Source organism: Rhinoraja longicauda, chromosome 28, assembly GCF_053455715.1.
Source record: "Rhinoraja longicauda isolate Sanriku21f chromosome 28, sRhiLon1.1, whole genome shotgun sequence".
NCBI classification, from domain to species: Eukaryota; Metazoa; Chordata; class Chondrichthyes; order Rajiformes; family Arhynchobatidae; genus Rhinoraja; species Rhinoraja longicauda.
Window position 1 is genome coordinate 20,058,795 of NC_135980.1, and position 16,641 is coordinate 20,075,435.

At 43.8% G+C, this 16,641-nt stretch overlaps 1 protein-coding gene across 5 annotated transcripts in view; it reads left to right on the forward strand.

The window, feature by feature from the left end:
- The window catches only part of nfic (nuclear factor I/C), a 456,415-nt gene that overhangs the window by 377,923 nt on the left and 61,851 nt on the right, over positions 1-16,641 (forward strand). For 4 of the 5 annotated variants that reach the window (XM_078423615.1, XM_078423617.1, XM_078423616.1 and 1 more), the window contains one exon: positions 8,309-8,467. The exons of the other annotated variant lie outside the window; for it this stretch is intronic. In XM_078423615.1, the coding sequence (XP_078279741.1) occupies positions 8,309-8,467 (159 nt within the window). The remainder of the gene's footprint in view (positions 1-8,308; positions 8,468-16,641) is intronic. 5 annotated transcript variants of the gene reach the window in all.

Genomic DNA, 16,641 nt, shown 5'->3' on the forward strand with positions numbered 1-16,641 from the left:
AGTAATGAAAAGTGTATATTTTAAGGGCTGTTCACCGGCCGCGTGCAGTTGGGAGTTTGTCCGATAAGACGTGAACCTGAGCTCAAGAGTCCAGAGTCAAGAGTGTTTCATTGTCAATGCACCAACAAAATGCACCAATGAAATTCCTACTTGCAGAAGCTTGACAGGCCTGTAAACACAGCAATCATAGATAACATTTCATAAACATATACATTAATAAATGTAATAGCCCCAATACTAGTGGGGGAAAAAAAACTTCAAGTGCTGAGGGCACCCAAAGAAAGTCCAAAGTTCAGAGTTGAGTTGGTGTTGTATGGTGTTCACAGAGCCTGATGGTTGTGGGGAAGATGCTGTTCATGAACCCGGTGGTCGCGGTTTTCAGGCTCCTGTACCTTAGTTCCGATGGCTGGGATGAAATGAGAGTGTTGCCAGAGTGATGTGGGTCCTCGATGATACTGGCTGCACCTCAAGTAGATCCCTTCAATGGTTGGGAGGTCAGTACCCACAATGGACCGGGCTGTAACCACCATTTTTTATAATCTCCTTTGCTCTCGGGCGATCAAGTTGCCGATCTTACACTACAGTTACACTCTTCTACTATGTATGCTTGTGCTAATGTATAGTAAGATTTTACTGAAGTGTGTGCAAAACAAAAAAAAATCACTGTATCTAGGTACCTGTAAAGTACCATTGGACCATTAGGCAAAGAAGATGAAAATTGGAATGAGTCTGAAGGGACAGTTTGTTTGCTTAGACTGCGGAATGTAAGGCTCAGGAACAGGCCCTTCTGACTACAATGTCAATGCCGATCACAATGCTAAGATAAACTAATCTCCTCTGCCATATACATGATCCATATCCCTCCATTTTCTGCACATCCATGTGCCTGTCTAAAAACCTCTTGTGATTTTCACTCATCCCGGTGGGTAGTCACTGAGAACAGTGGAGTTTCTCCCAGTAGATGCATTGTGCTCCGGAGAGCACTGGAAAGATATAGTCACATCGCTGACTGAAGGATGAAGAAGCTAGATCTTCTTGCGATTAAAAAAAAAAGACTAAAAAGAGATTAAAAACAGACACAAAGTGCTGGAGTAACTCAGCAGGTCAGGCTGCATCTCTGGAGAGCATGGATAGGCGACATTCTTCCCGACACACTGAGTTACTCCAGCATTTTGTGTCTTTTTTTTGTAAAAGCGCATCTGCAGTTCCATGTATCTACACAATGCACGAGTTAATTGTTCACATTCCCCAGTTTTGGAGTATCTACATCATGTGTTTTGGATGAACAGAGAGAACAAGTACTGTTTAGCAGATTAGTCTACTGTGGTTTATTACACTTCAAGTTTTAAGTCCAGCTCTTTTAATATTTCAATATTCTTTGAATGATAATTCCACTAATCCGTTCAAAACCATCGAGTGCTTCCAGCTGTGCAAAATTACTGCTGTTAGCTAAGAACAATCAGTTGGTTGGAAAGTTGTAACTTTTATTCTATGTATAATTTCAGTCTAGTCATATATTAAACCAGTAGAGTCAACGTATATAATTTGGAGACATTATCAAAGAATGTTTATAAGCTAAACTGTTGGCAGAAATCTGCTTTAAAGAACTGATCTTGCAATTTTAATAAGCACTTCAGTAATATTAGGTTCATCATTCTGGTAGTCAATGTCTCTGTGCCTCCTGTACTTAAGTCAATTTCAGCACAATTTCAGTCAAAAGAATTGAATCAATACTTCAGTGTCACATGAGTGTAGAAGTTGTACAAGGCATTGGTGAGGCCGCATTTGGAGTATTGTGTTCAGTTTTGGTCACCCTGCTGAAGAGAGGATGTCATTAAGCTGGGAAGAATGCAAGAAAGATTTACAAGGATATTGCCAAGAGTCGAGGGGCTGAGCGAAAGTAAGGATTGGACAAGGTGGGACTTCTTTCCTTGGAGCGATGGAGACTGAGGGATGATCTTATAGAGGTGTATCAAATTACGAGGGGCATTGATAGGTCTTTTACCCAGCTTCGGGGGAATCAAGAACCAGGGGACATAGGTTTAAGGTGAGAGTGGAAAAATTTAACACAAACTTGAGGGGGCAACTTCTAACTTTGAGGGTGGTGGATATGTGGAACGAGCTGCCAGAGGAGGTCATTGAGGCAGCTACAATAACAGCATTTAAAGACATTTGGACGGGTACATAGATAGGAGAGGTTTAGAGGGATATGGGCCAAATGTGAGCAAATGGAACTAGCTTAGTTGGGTCATCTTGGTCAGCATGGACAAGATTCTATTTGGCTCTATTTGTTCTCTTTGCTTTATTCTTTTGTCCTTGCATAATTGGGCAAAAGTAACTTTTTCAATTGCTCTTGCATTATAGGAGCAAAGAGGTCCTTCTACAGTTGTACCGGGCCCTGGTGAGACCGCACCTGGAGTACTGTGTGCAGTTTTGGTCTCCAAATTTGAGGAAGGATATTCTTGCTATTGAGGGCGTGCAGCGTAGGTTCACTAGGTTAATTCCCGGAATGGCGGGACTGTCGTATGTTGAAAGGCTGGAGCAATTAGGCTTGTATACACTGGAATTTAGAAGGATGAGGGGGGATCTTATTGAAACATATAAGATAATTAGGGGATTGGACACATTAGAGGCAGGAAACATGTTCCCAATGTTGGGGGAGTCCAGAACAAGGGGCCACAGTTTAAGAATAAGGGGTAGGCCATTTAGAACGGAGATGAGGAAGAACTTTTTCAGTCAGAGAGTGGTGAAGGTGTGGAATTCTCTGCCTCAGAAGGCAGTGGAGGCCAGTTCGTTGGATGCTTTCAAGAGAGAGCTGGATAGAGCTCTTAAGGATAGCGGAGTGAGGGGGTATGGGGAGAAGGCAGGAACGGGGTACTGATTGAGAGTGATCAGCCATGATCGCATTGAATGGCGGTGCTGGCTCGAAGGGCTGAATGGCCTACTCCTGCACCTATTGGCTACCCGTTCCAGGTGAAAATACGCTCTTGTCAATTTTCAGCTGAAATCTAGGGCATTCGGCCATCATGTCAAGAGTCAGGAGTGTTTAACCAGTGGCACAGCAGGTAGAGCCGCTGCCTCACAGCGCCAGAGGCCCTGGTTTGATCCTGATCCTCGGGTGCTGTCTGTGTGGAGTTTGCACGTTCTCCCTGTGATCACATGGGATTCCTCTGGGTGCCTCCAGTTTCCACCCACATTCGAGTTTACAGTTTAATTGGCCCTCCGTAAATTGCCCCTAGTGTGTAAGGAGTGGACACGACAGTGGGATAACATAGAATCAATGTGAACGGTGATTAATGGTCGGTGTGGATTTAGTGGGCCAAAGGACCTGTTTCAGTTCCATCTTTAAACTAAACTAAATTGTCATATATACCGACCACAGAACAATTAAATTCTTACTTGCAGCAGCTATATATCCCTTCGATGGTGGGGAGGTCAGTACCAGTGAGGAACTCGGCTGTGTGGGTCCCACTTTGTTTATTCAATCTGATCTTATTAAGTCTATTTGGACACCCTGTTTTCTTGAAAAGGCCACTTGGGAAGGAAAAATGTCACGAGATCTGTACCATATAACTGAACTGAGCCAAGAAATCTACTGTTGGATGAGGGAGTGCAATATTTTTCATTCCTAATGTAAAGAGAAAATCTTCAGCACAACTTACCAAAGCAAAGCTTTAGTACAATTGGGCAGGCACAAATGTCCACCAGCACAGCCCTTCAATTAGCTAGACCAAGACTTTCATTATCATTTCCCTAATCATTTCATGTCACATTCTGAAATGTCAACGTTGTCAGAAACCACAGGTAATAAACGGTAACTAGTCAACAGATACTCACTCATTAGTCACCAGAAATAGCCAAGAGAAACTGTGCAGCATACTGGAGCAACTGGCAGAGCCACTGCCTCACAGCATCAGAGACCCAGGTTTGATCCTGACCTCGGGTGCTGTCTGTGTGGAGTTTGCACGTTCTCCCTGTGACCGCATGGGTTTCGTCCGGGTGCTCTGGGATTCCTCCCACATCCTAAAGACATACGGGTTTGTAGGTTAATTGTCCTCTATAAATCGGCCCTAGAGTGTAGGGAATGGATGAGAAAGTGGGATAACATAGAACTCATGTGTGTGGGTGATCGATGGTTGGTGTTGACTCAGTGGGCCGAATGGCCTATTTCCATGGTAAAATGCAAAGTGCTGGAGTGACTCAGTCGGTCAGGCAGCATCTCAGGAAGACAACATGGATGACGTTTCAGGTCGGGTCCTTTCCACTGACCCAGGCCTGCTCCTATGCTGCATCTTCCAATTAATCAATTTATGGGGTTTATTTCAAAGAACCATTTCTGTATAAATCATAATTAACAGACTGCAAACACATCTCAGCAAGATTTGATGGGCAGGTTTGCCAATAAGTAGGTAACTTCATGTATCGCAACTTGTCATCGTGAATCTTTCTCTAATTACTGTCAAAAGTTCAGCTCACAGATGGTTTTGCAGCCCACATGTTCTGTGGTGGAAAGTAGGTGTCATTAGAAATAGACAGCATTGAATTTACATTATTTGCTGTTTTTCTCCGTGGGCTGGCAAAAGGTTTTTCACAACAATGCCATGGGAGCAAAAATACATTGAATAGAAACATTTAAAGGAGTTTTCAGATGCAGGGCAAGTTTTTTACACAGAGCATGGTAGGTGCCTGGAACGTGCTGCTAAGGGTGGTGGTGGCGGCACATACAATAGTGGCGTTTAATAGGTTTTTAAATAGGCTTAGAACACAAAGTGCTGGAGTAACGCCACGCTGTTCACAATGGCGCAGCGGTAGAGTTGCTGCCTTGCAGTGCCGGAGACCTGAGTTCAATCCTGACTATGGGTGCTGTCTGTACGGAGTTTGTACGTTTTCCCCGTGACGGCGTGGGTTTTCTCCAAGATCTTCGGTTTCCTCCCACACTCCAATGACGTACAGGTATGTAGGTAAATTGGATTGGTGTATGTTTAAATTGTCCCTAGTATGTGTAGGATAGTGTTGGTGTGTGGGGACCACTGGTCGGTGCGGACTCGGTGGGCCACAGGGCCTGTTTCCGCACTGTTTCTCTCAACTAAACTAAACTAAAAACTCAGCGGGTCAGGCAGCATTCCTGGAGGATGTGGATAGGTGACGTTTCATGTCGAGACTCTTTGTCCGAAAGGGAAAGATAGGCAAATGGATATGCGGGAAATGGAGGGATATGGATCATGTGCAGGCAGAGAAGATTAGGCATCATATTGGGCACAGCGTTTGTGGGCCGAAGGGCCTGGTCCTGTGCTGTACTGTTCTACGTTCTATGTTTTATTGAAGCCACTCTATTGAAGCCACTCTAAAGCACAATGAAGCCAATCTATTGAAGCCACTCTAAAGCACGATGAGCCCTTTTTCAGTTCAGTATTCAAAGTGCTGACAGTTGGACAAGTGAAAATATCTCGGACTGTTAAGCCAGGTGAGTTGGTGGCATGGGGAGTCTTGTGCCAGCTGGGTTCTCCGTATGTACCCATCAGCAGGCCAGGCTGCCAGGTAACCTGAACGAGAGGGGGCAGCAACTACAGCAACAATTCTCGGGGTTTCGATTTCTCAGGACACAATTGAAATATTGTGAGTAGTTTTGGGGCCCATATCAGAGGAAGGATGTGCTGGCTTGGAGAGGGTCCAGAGGAGGTTTACGAGAATGATCCCAGGGATGATTGGGTTTACGCATGAGGAGCATTTGATGGCTCAGGGCCTGTACTCATTGGAGTTGAGAAGGATGAATCCTACTGAATAATGAAAGGCCTGGATAGAGTGGATGAGGACAGAATGTTTCCAGTCGTGTGAGAATTTAGGACTAGAGGGCACAGCCTCAGAATAAAAGGATGTACCTTGAGAATGGAATTTCTTTAGCCATAGGGTGGCAAATCTGTGGAATTAGTTGCTACAGACAGCTGTGGAGGCCAAGACACTGCGTATTTTTAAAGCGAAGATTGTCAGATTCTTGATTAGTAAGGGCGTCAAAGGTAACGGGGAGATGCCAGGAGATTGGGGTTGAAAGGGAAAGATAGATCAGCCATGATCGAATAGTGGAGCAGACTCAATGGGCTGAATGGCCCAATTCTGAGCCGATGTCTTATAGTCTTATGGTTTTAAGATGAATTCAGAAAAGCTGCATTGGAAAAATATCTATGGCTCAGTGAACGTGCGTGGGACTAGCTTAGATGGGGCCTCTTGGTCAGCATGGATGAGTTGGGCCGAGGGGCCTGTTTCCGTGCGACATGGCTCTAGGACTCCATGTTGCAGATGAAGTGATTTTGTCCATTTGGACCATGAGAGTATCAAGTACAATCCTTGCCTTGTACTGAGCTCGGACCAGGCAAGTGTTGGGGATTGAAGGATACCAGCAGCTCTGCTCCACACTGCTATCCAGTGAATCTGCCAGTCAGAACTGGTGAGAGCATAGAACATAAAATAGTTCAGCACAGGAACAGGCCCTTTGGCCCACAATGTCCATGCAGAACATGATGCCAAATTAAACTACTGCTCCGTCTGAACGTAATCCATATCCCTCCATTCCCTACATATCCATGCGCCTATCTAAAAGCCTCAAACATCACATCTGCCTCCACTATCACCCCTTGCAGCACATTCCAGGCACCCACCACCCTCTGTGTAAAAACTTGCCCTGCACATCTCCTTTAAACTCTGCCCCTCTCATCTTAAACCTCTGCCCACTAGTCTTTGACATTTCCATCTTGTTTTATATGTTTCCATCAGTTCTCCCCTCAACCTCTAATGCTCAAGAGAGAACAATCCAAGTTTGGCCAAGCTTGTCCTTGTAGCGAATACCTTTTAGTCCATGCAGTGTTCAGTAAATGTCTTCTGCACCTTCTCCAAAGCCTCCACATCCTTCCTGTAACAGGGCGACCAGAACTTTAAAATTTATAATTTTACCAAAACTGCACATCCTTAGAGTGTGGGAGAAAACTGGAGCACGTACAAACTCCTACAGACAGCACCCGTGGTCAGGATCGAACCTGGATCTCTGGCGCTATAAGGCAGCAACTCTACCGCTGTGCCACCGTGCTGCCCCAGTTTAGTTTAGTTTAGTTTTGTATAATTTATTATTGTAGCAATAAGTTAGATGGAAATATCGTGAATTTTGGTAGCTTATAAGATAAGTAGTAACAATCAAAAGTAACAAATTCTGTAGAATGTTTACATTTTACAGAATTTTATCCAAACCTTTAAATTGAATAATGTCGAAATCTCAGCTGCAATTTTTTTTGATCATATCTCGTTGAAGGTGCAGCTGAGTCTTTGCTGGAATAAAAGATGTGTGTTCCTCCCTCTGCGTCCTTCGATTAATCCCTCAGAACTGGAGCTTGATGTTAGCTACTCACGGCAGTGTGATTTACAACACATGCATTTTTACCACGGCCTCCACAAATGCTGCCCTTCACTTTCATCTCTCATTGATAAGAAAAAGTAACATCTGTGTTAGTGACACAGGTTTATGAATTTGCTTTTAACAAGACCACGAATAATCGCCTGTCATCACTCTACTCTCTGAACTGTGCAGTACTTAAGTTTGAAATCTTCCTCATGCTGGGCACATGCACCTAACTCAAACACAGGTTTAAAACAGGGCAGTACAGTGACGCACCTGGTAGAGCTGCTGCCTCACAGCGTCAGAGACCCAGGTTCGATCCTGACCTCGGGTGACGTCTATGTGTGGAGCTTGTACATTCTCCTTGTCAGCATGTAGGCTTTCTACTAGTGGCTAGTGTTTTCCAAAATATCCCAAAGACGTGTCGGTTTGTGGGTTAATTGACCTCTGTAAATTATCCCTGTTGTGTAGGGAGTGGATGCAAAAATAAGACAACATCGATCTAGTGTCAATAAGTGACCAATGGGTCAGCATGGACTTGGTGGGCCAAAGGGCCTATTTCCATGCTATCTCTAAACTAAACTAAACATAGTGTGACTAATAGTACTGTATGACAGATATAAGTGGCCTTTATTTGAATTTCATTAGTTTCCCTACTTGAATAGATATTTATATTTTGTCTGCAAATGATTCGTTTGAGTTGGCAGACTATAATTAGACGTGCTATGGAATGTATTTTGCAACCTAGAAGTGTAATCAAGTCGATAACTAGAAAAAAACGATTCGGCAAATTAACTGTAGTGTGTAAAGTGTACATGATCTATCTCGGCATTGTGTTGCAAAATGTTTTCATTTTTTCATTTACCTTTTATCCCCCAATTTATCCCCGTTTTTGTTCCCATTCGTGGGCCCTTTGCCTTCACACAGACTGGGAGGGAGGGCGAGAGATCCACGGACTTCTCCATGACTTCAGTGACAATCCCACTCCGCGCTCAGATGAGAGGACGAGTACTTCCTGCCGAACGAGACACCCTGTGTCAGTTGTTCTACTCCCCAGGACCTGGGGAGTGTTATCCTCACGTGAAGGTGACATTGTACTTATCAACCCTACAGTGAAAGTGACTACTTTATTGTGCTATTTTTTTTTTCTTTCTTTCTTTTTACGTTAGTTAGTGTCTTCTTAAAGTAGGAAAATTCCGACGATTCCGGCGTGGAAATTACAAATTGTCGGGAAATTATATCTACCATATATTGCACTTTTTCTTTGAAGAGTTGATTTTTTTTTAAAAACACATTGACCAACAGCAAAGACTCACAATAGTAACTGTTCCAACAGTTGGATTGTCTTAGAAACTCGGCCTGGCAGGGAGGTGAAATTATAAGCCTGTAATGCATTACCATTGCTCTTTCAACAATAAATAGAACAAGTTGCTGTCGAGTGCTTTATATGGTAGCCCTTCTCTCGACAGAAATTAAAGTTGGTTTTGGTTTTAACGCTCAATGCCTATAATTTGAGGAAATGCCCTCCAGGTAGATCTCAGTCAATGGGCGGTGAAGATGTTAGTGGTTCATTATCATTTTTGTTCTCCGGTTGACACCATTCGCTCAATTATATTGGGCAAGATTAGTGTTCTTAGTAATCTGTTTAAGGTTTTAAAAATTCAGTGTATTAAATTGCATAATTGTTTCTTTCAGTCTTCTGACATAAAAATGACCTTATGATTGAATTTAGTTTGAAACATGCTACACTAAATCAATTAAATAAGTCGCAATGTATTTATTGAAATGCTTTCAATTTTTTAGAATATATATATATGTATTGATTGAGAAGTTTAGGTAGAGGTTTAGGTTTATTATTGTCACATGTACCAAGGTATGATGAAAAGCTTTTGTTTGTGTGCCTCCCGATCAATTCAGGTGATACTATAAAAGGACTCAAAAGTGCTGGAGTAACTCAACGGGTCAAGCAGCATCTCTGGAGAACATGGATAGGTGGCGTTTCGGGTCAGGACCCTTCTTCAGACTATTCCAGTCTGAAGAAGTGTCCCGACGTGAAATGTCAACTATCCATATTCTCCAGAGATGCTGCTTGACCCTCTGAATTACTCCAGCACTCTGATTCCTTTTGTGTAAAGCACCATCTGCATTTCTTTGTTTCTACAGATAATACTGTATATGAATACAATCAAGCCAAACATAAGTACAATGGGGCGGAATGAAGAGATAACTGCCAGAATGCAGAATATAGATTCTCAGCATTGTAGCATAAAGAAATATTGTACATCTAGAAATGGTGATAGATTTACAAGTGGGAAAGGGACTTTAAAAGGTGGGCCGATTACATGGGATGATAGTGGATCTTTTTCTGGGATCAGCACACATGGAGTCTCCTCATTCCAGCGCTACCTTGCTTTGCTCCCTTGCTTATACCTCAAGATCCAAGTGCAAGTATTGATCTTTATTCAACTACGAGCTCCCACTGCATAAAGCTGTACATTTGCATTTACAGTTTTTCCACCAATCCAGAATAAAAATACATCCAGCATCATGAACAGGATCTACTCATAGAAGGAAACAAAGTGCTGGGGTAACTCAGCGGGTCTGGCAGTACCTCTGGTAAACATGGATAGGTGACATTTCGGGTCAGGACCTTTCTTCAGACTGATACTCATCTACTCATAGAATTCATTCACATGGAACTATATTCCAGCTGAAGGGAGACCTGAAAGAAGTACATGAAATAATGAGAGACATAGACAGGGTGGACTGCCATAATCCTTTCCCCAGGGGGTAAATACTGAAACTAGAGGGCTTAGCTTTTAGGTGAGAGGTACAATGTTTAATGGAGTGGCACAGGACATGTTTTTTTTACACAGATGGTGGCAGAGACCTGGAACACGCTGCCAGGGGTGGTGGTGGAGGAGGCAGATACGATAATGCTGTTGAAGAAGCTTTTAGATAGGCACATGGGAGATACAGGGAATGAAAGGTTAAGGCTGATGAGATTAGTTTATCTCGGCATCATGTTCATCACAGACCTTTTGGGCCAAAGGGCTTGCATCTGTGCTGTGCCCGTTCTATGTTCTATGTCCATTCCTGTCTGAAGCTGGACAATAAACTTTAATGTCAAAAAAAGACACAAAAGCTTGGAGTAAAACTCAGTGTGTCAGCAATAGTTACTCCAGCACGTTGGGCCTTTTTTTAAATGTAAACCAGCATCTGCAGTTCCTAGTGCCTAAATGTTAATGGCATATCTGAACATGAAGGACAACACTGAAAAGTCTGCTCCTCATCTGTCGGGAGCGATTCTCTGTTATTGATGATATTACCATATTTGCTGCAATTTTCAAACTGGGAATGCACTGTGGGATCGTTGAGTGGAAATCACACCTCAACGACCCCGCAGTATAATAGGGGAAAGGTAGGACTAATAACTGATTTTAACATCCCTCATCTAGGCCTGGTTAATGTAGTTATTGTGTTATCATCACTTCTCAACCACAACAGCACCAGCTATTGATTAAAGCAGACTTTCCTGGTCTGTGTGCATTACTAACAGCACTATTAACCACTGAACCATCTTCAATCATTTTGACTGATCAGTGGTGGGCCTAATGGGCTCGCACCCACACAGAAACATGTTCTGCTTGATTAAATACAGCTCACAAGTCAATGCTTGAGAACTGAACCGTCGTGAAGCCTAGATTGAATTGTGGCAGCACAGCTCTTGTGAGCCGATATCAATCCTGATCCCCAGGGCTGTCTCTGTGGAGTTTGCACGGTCTCCCTGAGTTTCCTCCGGGTGCTCTGGTTTCCTTCCACATCCCAAACACTGGCGCAGCTGTAGAGTCGCTGCCTCACAGCGCCAGAGACCTGGGTTTGATCCTGACTACGGGTGCTGTCTGTACAGAGTTTGTACCTTGGTCTGTTTCCACGCAGTATCTCTAAACTCTAAAGTCAACGACATGTGGGGTTGTAGGTTAATTGCCCTCTATAAATTAACCCGAGTGTGTAGGGAGTAGATGCCAAAGTGAGATAACATAGAACTAGTGCAAATGGGTGATCGATGGTCAGCATGGACTCAGTGGGTCGAAGGGCCTGTTTCCATGCTGTATCTTTCAATCATTCAATCTTCACCCATTTTTGATCCATTTCTTAAACATCACCAATTGTGACCAGTAGTTGGAACTGCATGAATGGTGGGCAACTGGAATTGCAGTTGGTTCTATCGCACTACTCTAAAAGACTAGGTATGTTCTTTTAAAATCTCAATTTATAATAATTTTCAATCTCTGACATTGTGTCACTTGATTGCACCATCTTCAATGCCTGACCCATGGCAAGTGAACTTGTTTCATTAAACAACATTCTGGTAAAGCCTCTTCTGCACCCTTTTCTGAAGCCTCCACACCATCCTGTAATGGGGCGACCAGGTGCTGCAAAATATATTGAGGCACCTTTTAAAATAAAAACAGGTGAATTCTCCTACATATCTGACCAATAGTCAATATCAACAAAACTGATACCTTTGCTGCATCTCTGCACTGCTTAGTTAGAACAGTTATTTCATTTCAGTGGTGAGCTCCCTTCAATAGCACAGGCTGCAATGTCCCTGTTGAGGTCATGAAAGTTGCAAAGATAGTTTTATTCTTCATTTTGTTGCCCAGAAGGAAGATCTTATAGTTTTCTTGATTGATTGAAAGACACATCATCGAAACAGACTCACCGACTCTACTCTGACCATCAATCGTTCGTTCACACTAGTTCAACATTATCCCACTTTCTCATCTACTCCCTGCACCCAAGGGGCAATATACAGAGGCCAATTAACCTACAAACTCGCACGTCCTTGAGATGTGGCAGGAAACCGGAGCACCTAGAGGAAACCGGAGGGCGTACAGCGTAGGTTCACTGGGTTAATTCCCGGAATGGCGGGACTGTCGTATGTTGAAAGGCTGGAGCGATTGGGCTTGTATACACTGGAATTTGGAAGGATGAGGGGGGATCTTATTGAAACATATAAGATAATTAGGGGATTGGACACATTAGAGGCAGGAAACATGTTCCCAATGTTGGGGGAGTCCAGAACAAGGGGCCACAGTTTAAGAATAAGGGGTAGGCCATTTAGAACGGAGATGAGGAAGAACTTTTTCAGTCAGAGAGTGGTGAAGGTGTGGAATTCTCTGCCTCAGAAGGCAGTGGAGGCCAGTTCGTTGGATGCTTTCAAGAGAGAGCTGGATAGAGCTCTTAAGGATAGCGGAGTGAGGGGGTATGGGGAGAAGGCAGGAACGGGGTACTGATTGAGAGTGATCAGCCATGATCGCATTGAATGGCGGTGCTGGCTCGAAGGGCTGAATGGCCTACTCCTGCACCTATTGTCTATTGAAACCCATGCGGTCACAGGGAGAACGTGCAAACTCCACACACAGACAGCACCCGAGTTCAAGATCGAACCGGGTCTCTGGCGCTGTGAGGCAGCGGCTCGATGAGCTGTGTTACTGTGCTGCCAGAAACATCATTTTAAGTAAACCTATTTGCAGATGTGTTTCTTTAAAGCTCTGCTGAATATAATCCTGTAATGTAGTGGACCAATGGGCAAGCTTTCTTCTTATTCCAGTGTGTTGACCACATTCTAAACATGGAAACAATTCCAGTATAACTGCAACATGATGTAAAGGAATACTTGTAACTTCACCTGAAACATCAACTGGGGGAAATGTGCCTGAAGATATTTGCTTTTTTGGTGCAATTATTATCAATGAATTGTTCAGAAAAGTATACAAAGTGCTGGAGTTACTCAGCAGATCAGGCAGCATCTCTGGAGAACATGGATAGGTAATGTAGAAGCAAAGAACTGATAATGCTGGTTTAAACCAAAGATAGACACAAAGTGCTGGACTAACTCAGTGCACCAGGCAGCATCTCTGCAGAAAAAGGGATGGGTGACATTTCAGGTCGGTACCCTTCTTCATCCATCAAACTTCACCCATTCTTTTTCTCCAGAGATGCTGCCTGACACGTTGAGTTACTCCAGCACTTTGTGTCTGACTTATGGATAGGTGATGTTTCGGGTCGAAACCGCAGAACTGTACTGACCCGAAACATCACCTATCCATGTTCTCCAGAGATGCTGCTTGACCTGCTGAGTTACTCCAGCACTTGGTGTCCTTTTGTGTTTTAACCAGCATCTGCAGTTCCCTGTTTCTCTTGTTTTGCTCTGGGGAGAGGTTTTGCAATCCCTCTTCCATCTGTATTATTAATAGATAAGCATCGACGTGGATGGAAAAAGCTGAGAGGTTTAACTTGTGTTTCATTCTTCCTTTGCGATCCTCTCCCCACTTTCAGCCACTATTCTTGATGACTCATTCACTGGGTGTTTTCTCCCACATCCAGTCTGTAATTTCCACCGATCCTGATCTGGGTGATGGGGGCCTAATGGTTTGAAGCAGCTGTCTTGTGTTGTTCACATGTTGCTGCCAAAGTTCCTGACTCATTGTTGCTGCTGGTGTCAAGTTGCTGTGATGGCGGTTGCTGTTCACATCCGATTGGGACTCTTGACGACACAGTGGCCTTTATGGAGTCATAGAGTCATTGGATGGAAACAGTTCCTTCGGCCCAACTTGTCCATGCTGACCACAATGCTCCATCTATACTAGTCCAACCTGCCAGCATTTGACCTATGTCCCTCTAAACCTTTCCCATCCATGTATCTATCCAAGTGTCTTTTAAATATTGTCTTTTAAACCTGTCTCAACTACCTTCTCTCTCCGTTCCTCTCCCACCCGAGTTGTCTTACTACTTCACTCTCGCCCTGCTTAGTTTCATTGTTTTTTTATCCACTCGTTATCACCTTCTCCACAGCCAACAATTGACCATTGTGGGTCTTCCTTTCCTTGATCATCTTTCCTGGCTTTGATTTGTTCTTTTCATACCTTTCATTCATTTGTTCTTTGTATCTTTTCATACCTCTAGTTTCCCTCTCCCCTGACTCTCATGCGAAATGTCACCTATTCCTTTTCTCCAGAGATGCTGCCTAACCCGCTGAAGTACTCCAGCATTTTGAATCTACCTTCTCCGGCAGCTTGTTCCATTTACCCACCACCCTCTCTGTGAAAAAAAATTGGAGAAGACAATTGAGTAGCTCAAGAATAAAGTCAAGCGTCTTTAATTGTAAAATTGTAAATTGTCCTCAGTATGTCAGATAGTGCTAGTGTACGGGGTGATCGCTGGTCACCACAGACTCTGTTCCACGCTGTATCTCTAAAGTCCAAACAATGAAACATTTCAGACCAGTTTACTGCAGTAAGGTTGTTGGAGAGACGTTTTATCTCAGTTCACGTCTACTGTGGAGCTCAGACAAATTTTTACATCTTGTATCACTGTGTAAAGTTCAGTTTCTGTATGTCTGCCCCCCAGTCTCTTTGCACTGACTGAGGCTTCACTGCTCTGCTGGGACTGTTCCAAGGACAATTCAACCTGGTGCCCGTGTTACAGAATGGAACTTAGAACAGTGCAGCACAGAGCAGGCCCTTTGGCCCTCAACATGCGTGCTGGACAAGATGCCAAGTTAAACTAATCTCTGCTGCCTGCCTTGCTCCATTCCCTGCATCTCTACATCCCTTCTCTAAATGCCCTTTAAATGTCATATTCTACCTGCCTCCACCACCACCCCTGGCAGTGCGTTTCAGACACCCACCACTCTCGTCTATGTAGTAAACTTGGTCCTTCAAAACTTGCCCTTCTCACCTTAAAGCGATGCCCTCGAGTCCTTACCATTTCCACCCTGGGAAAAAAGGCTCCGACTATCTACCCTATCTATCGACGCTTCCCATAATTTTAAATATTTCTACCAGGTCTCTTCTCAACCTCCAATGTTCCAGGGAAAACAATTTGAGTTTGTTCAACCTCTCCTCATGGCTAAAACCCACTAATCCAGGCATCATTCTTGTAACCCTCTTCTGCACGCTCTCCAAAACCTCCTCAACCTTTGTGTAATGGGGCAACCTGAACTGCACACAGTTCTCCAAATAAGGCCCAACCCAACTCCAATAAAGCTGCAACATAATGCCCTGACTCTTATACTCAATGCCCTAACCTACAAAGGCAAGCATACCATATGCCTTCTTTACCCCTCTATCTACCAATCCCTTCAGCCCACTAGCAATAACCCCATACACTAGCACTATTCTAAACACTAGGGACAATTTACAATTTTACTGGAGCCAATTAACCTACAAACCTGTTTGGCTTTGGAGTATGGGAGGAAACCGGAGCACCCGGTGAAAACCTACGCAGTCACAGTGAGAATGTACAAACTTTGTACAGACAGCACCCATTTGGGATCGAACCTGGGTCTCTTGCGTTGTTCCTTCCCCCCCCCACCATTTCAATCACTGAAGAAGGGTACCAACCCAAAACATCACCTCTCCATTCCCTCTTCAGATGCTGCTTGACGGACTAAGTTACTCCAGCACTTTGAGTTTAGCCACACAAGATTGTTTCATATGATGAGGTACTTTCACCAGCAAAGTTATTTTTGAATGATGTATTTGGAGTATTGCATGCAGTTCTGATCACTCCATTACAGGATGGATCTGGAGACTTAGGAGATGGTGCAGAGATTTACCAGAATACTGCCTGGATTAGTGGGTTTCAGCGACAAGAGAAGGTTGGATAAACTTGGATTGTTTTCTCTGGAACGTCAGAGGTTGAAGGGTGTCTTGATAGAAGTATTTAAAATCTTAAGAGGCATAAATAGGGTAGACAGTCAGAACCTTTATCCCAGGGTGGAGATGTCCAACACTAGAGGGCGTAGCTATAAGATGAGAGGGGGTAAGTGTAATGGGGATGTGCAGGGCAAGTTTTATGACAGTGAGTGGTGGGGGCCTGGCACACATTGCCAGGAGTGGTGATGGAGGCAGATACGATAGTGGAGTTTAAGAGGCTTTTAGGTAGGCACCCAGAAGTGCAGCGAATAGATCATGTTCAGACAGATGGGATCAGTTTAACTTGACATCATGTTCGGCACCAACATTGTGGGCTGAAGAGTGCCTTTCCTGTGCTGTAGATAGAGACAAAAAGCTGGAGTAACTCAGCGGGCAGGCAGCATCTCTGGATAGAAGGAATGGGTGACATTTCGGGTCGAGACCCTCTTCAGACTGTGCTGTGCTGGATTGGTCTATGTTCTAAAATTTGAATCGATATTTAGAAGTGATTGATTTGTGCTTTCCCGAACGTGAACCTTTTTACAATCTAATAGT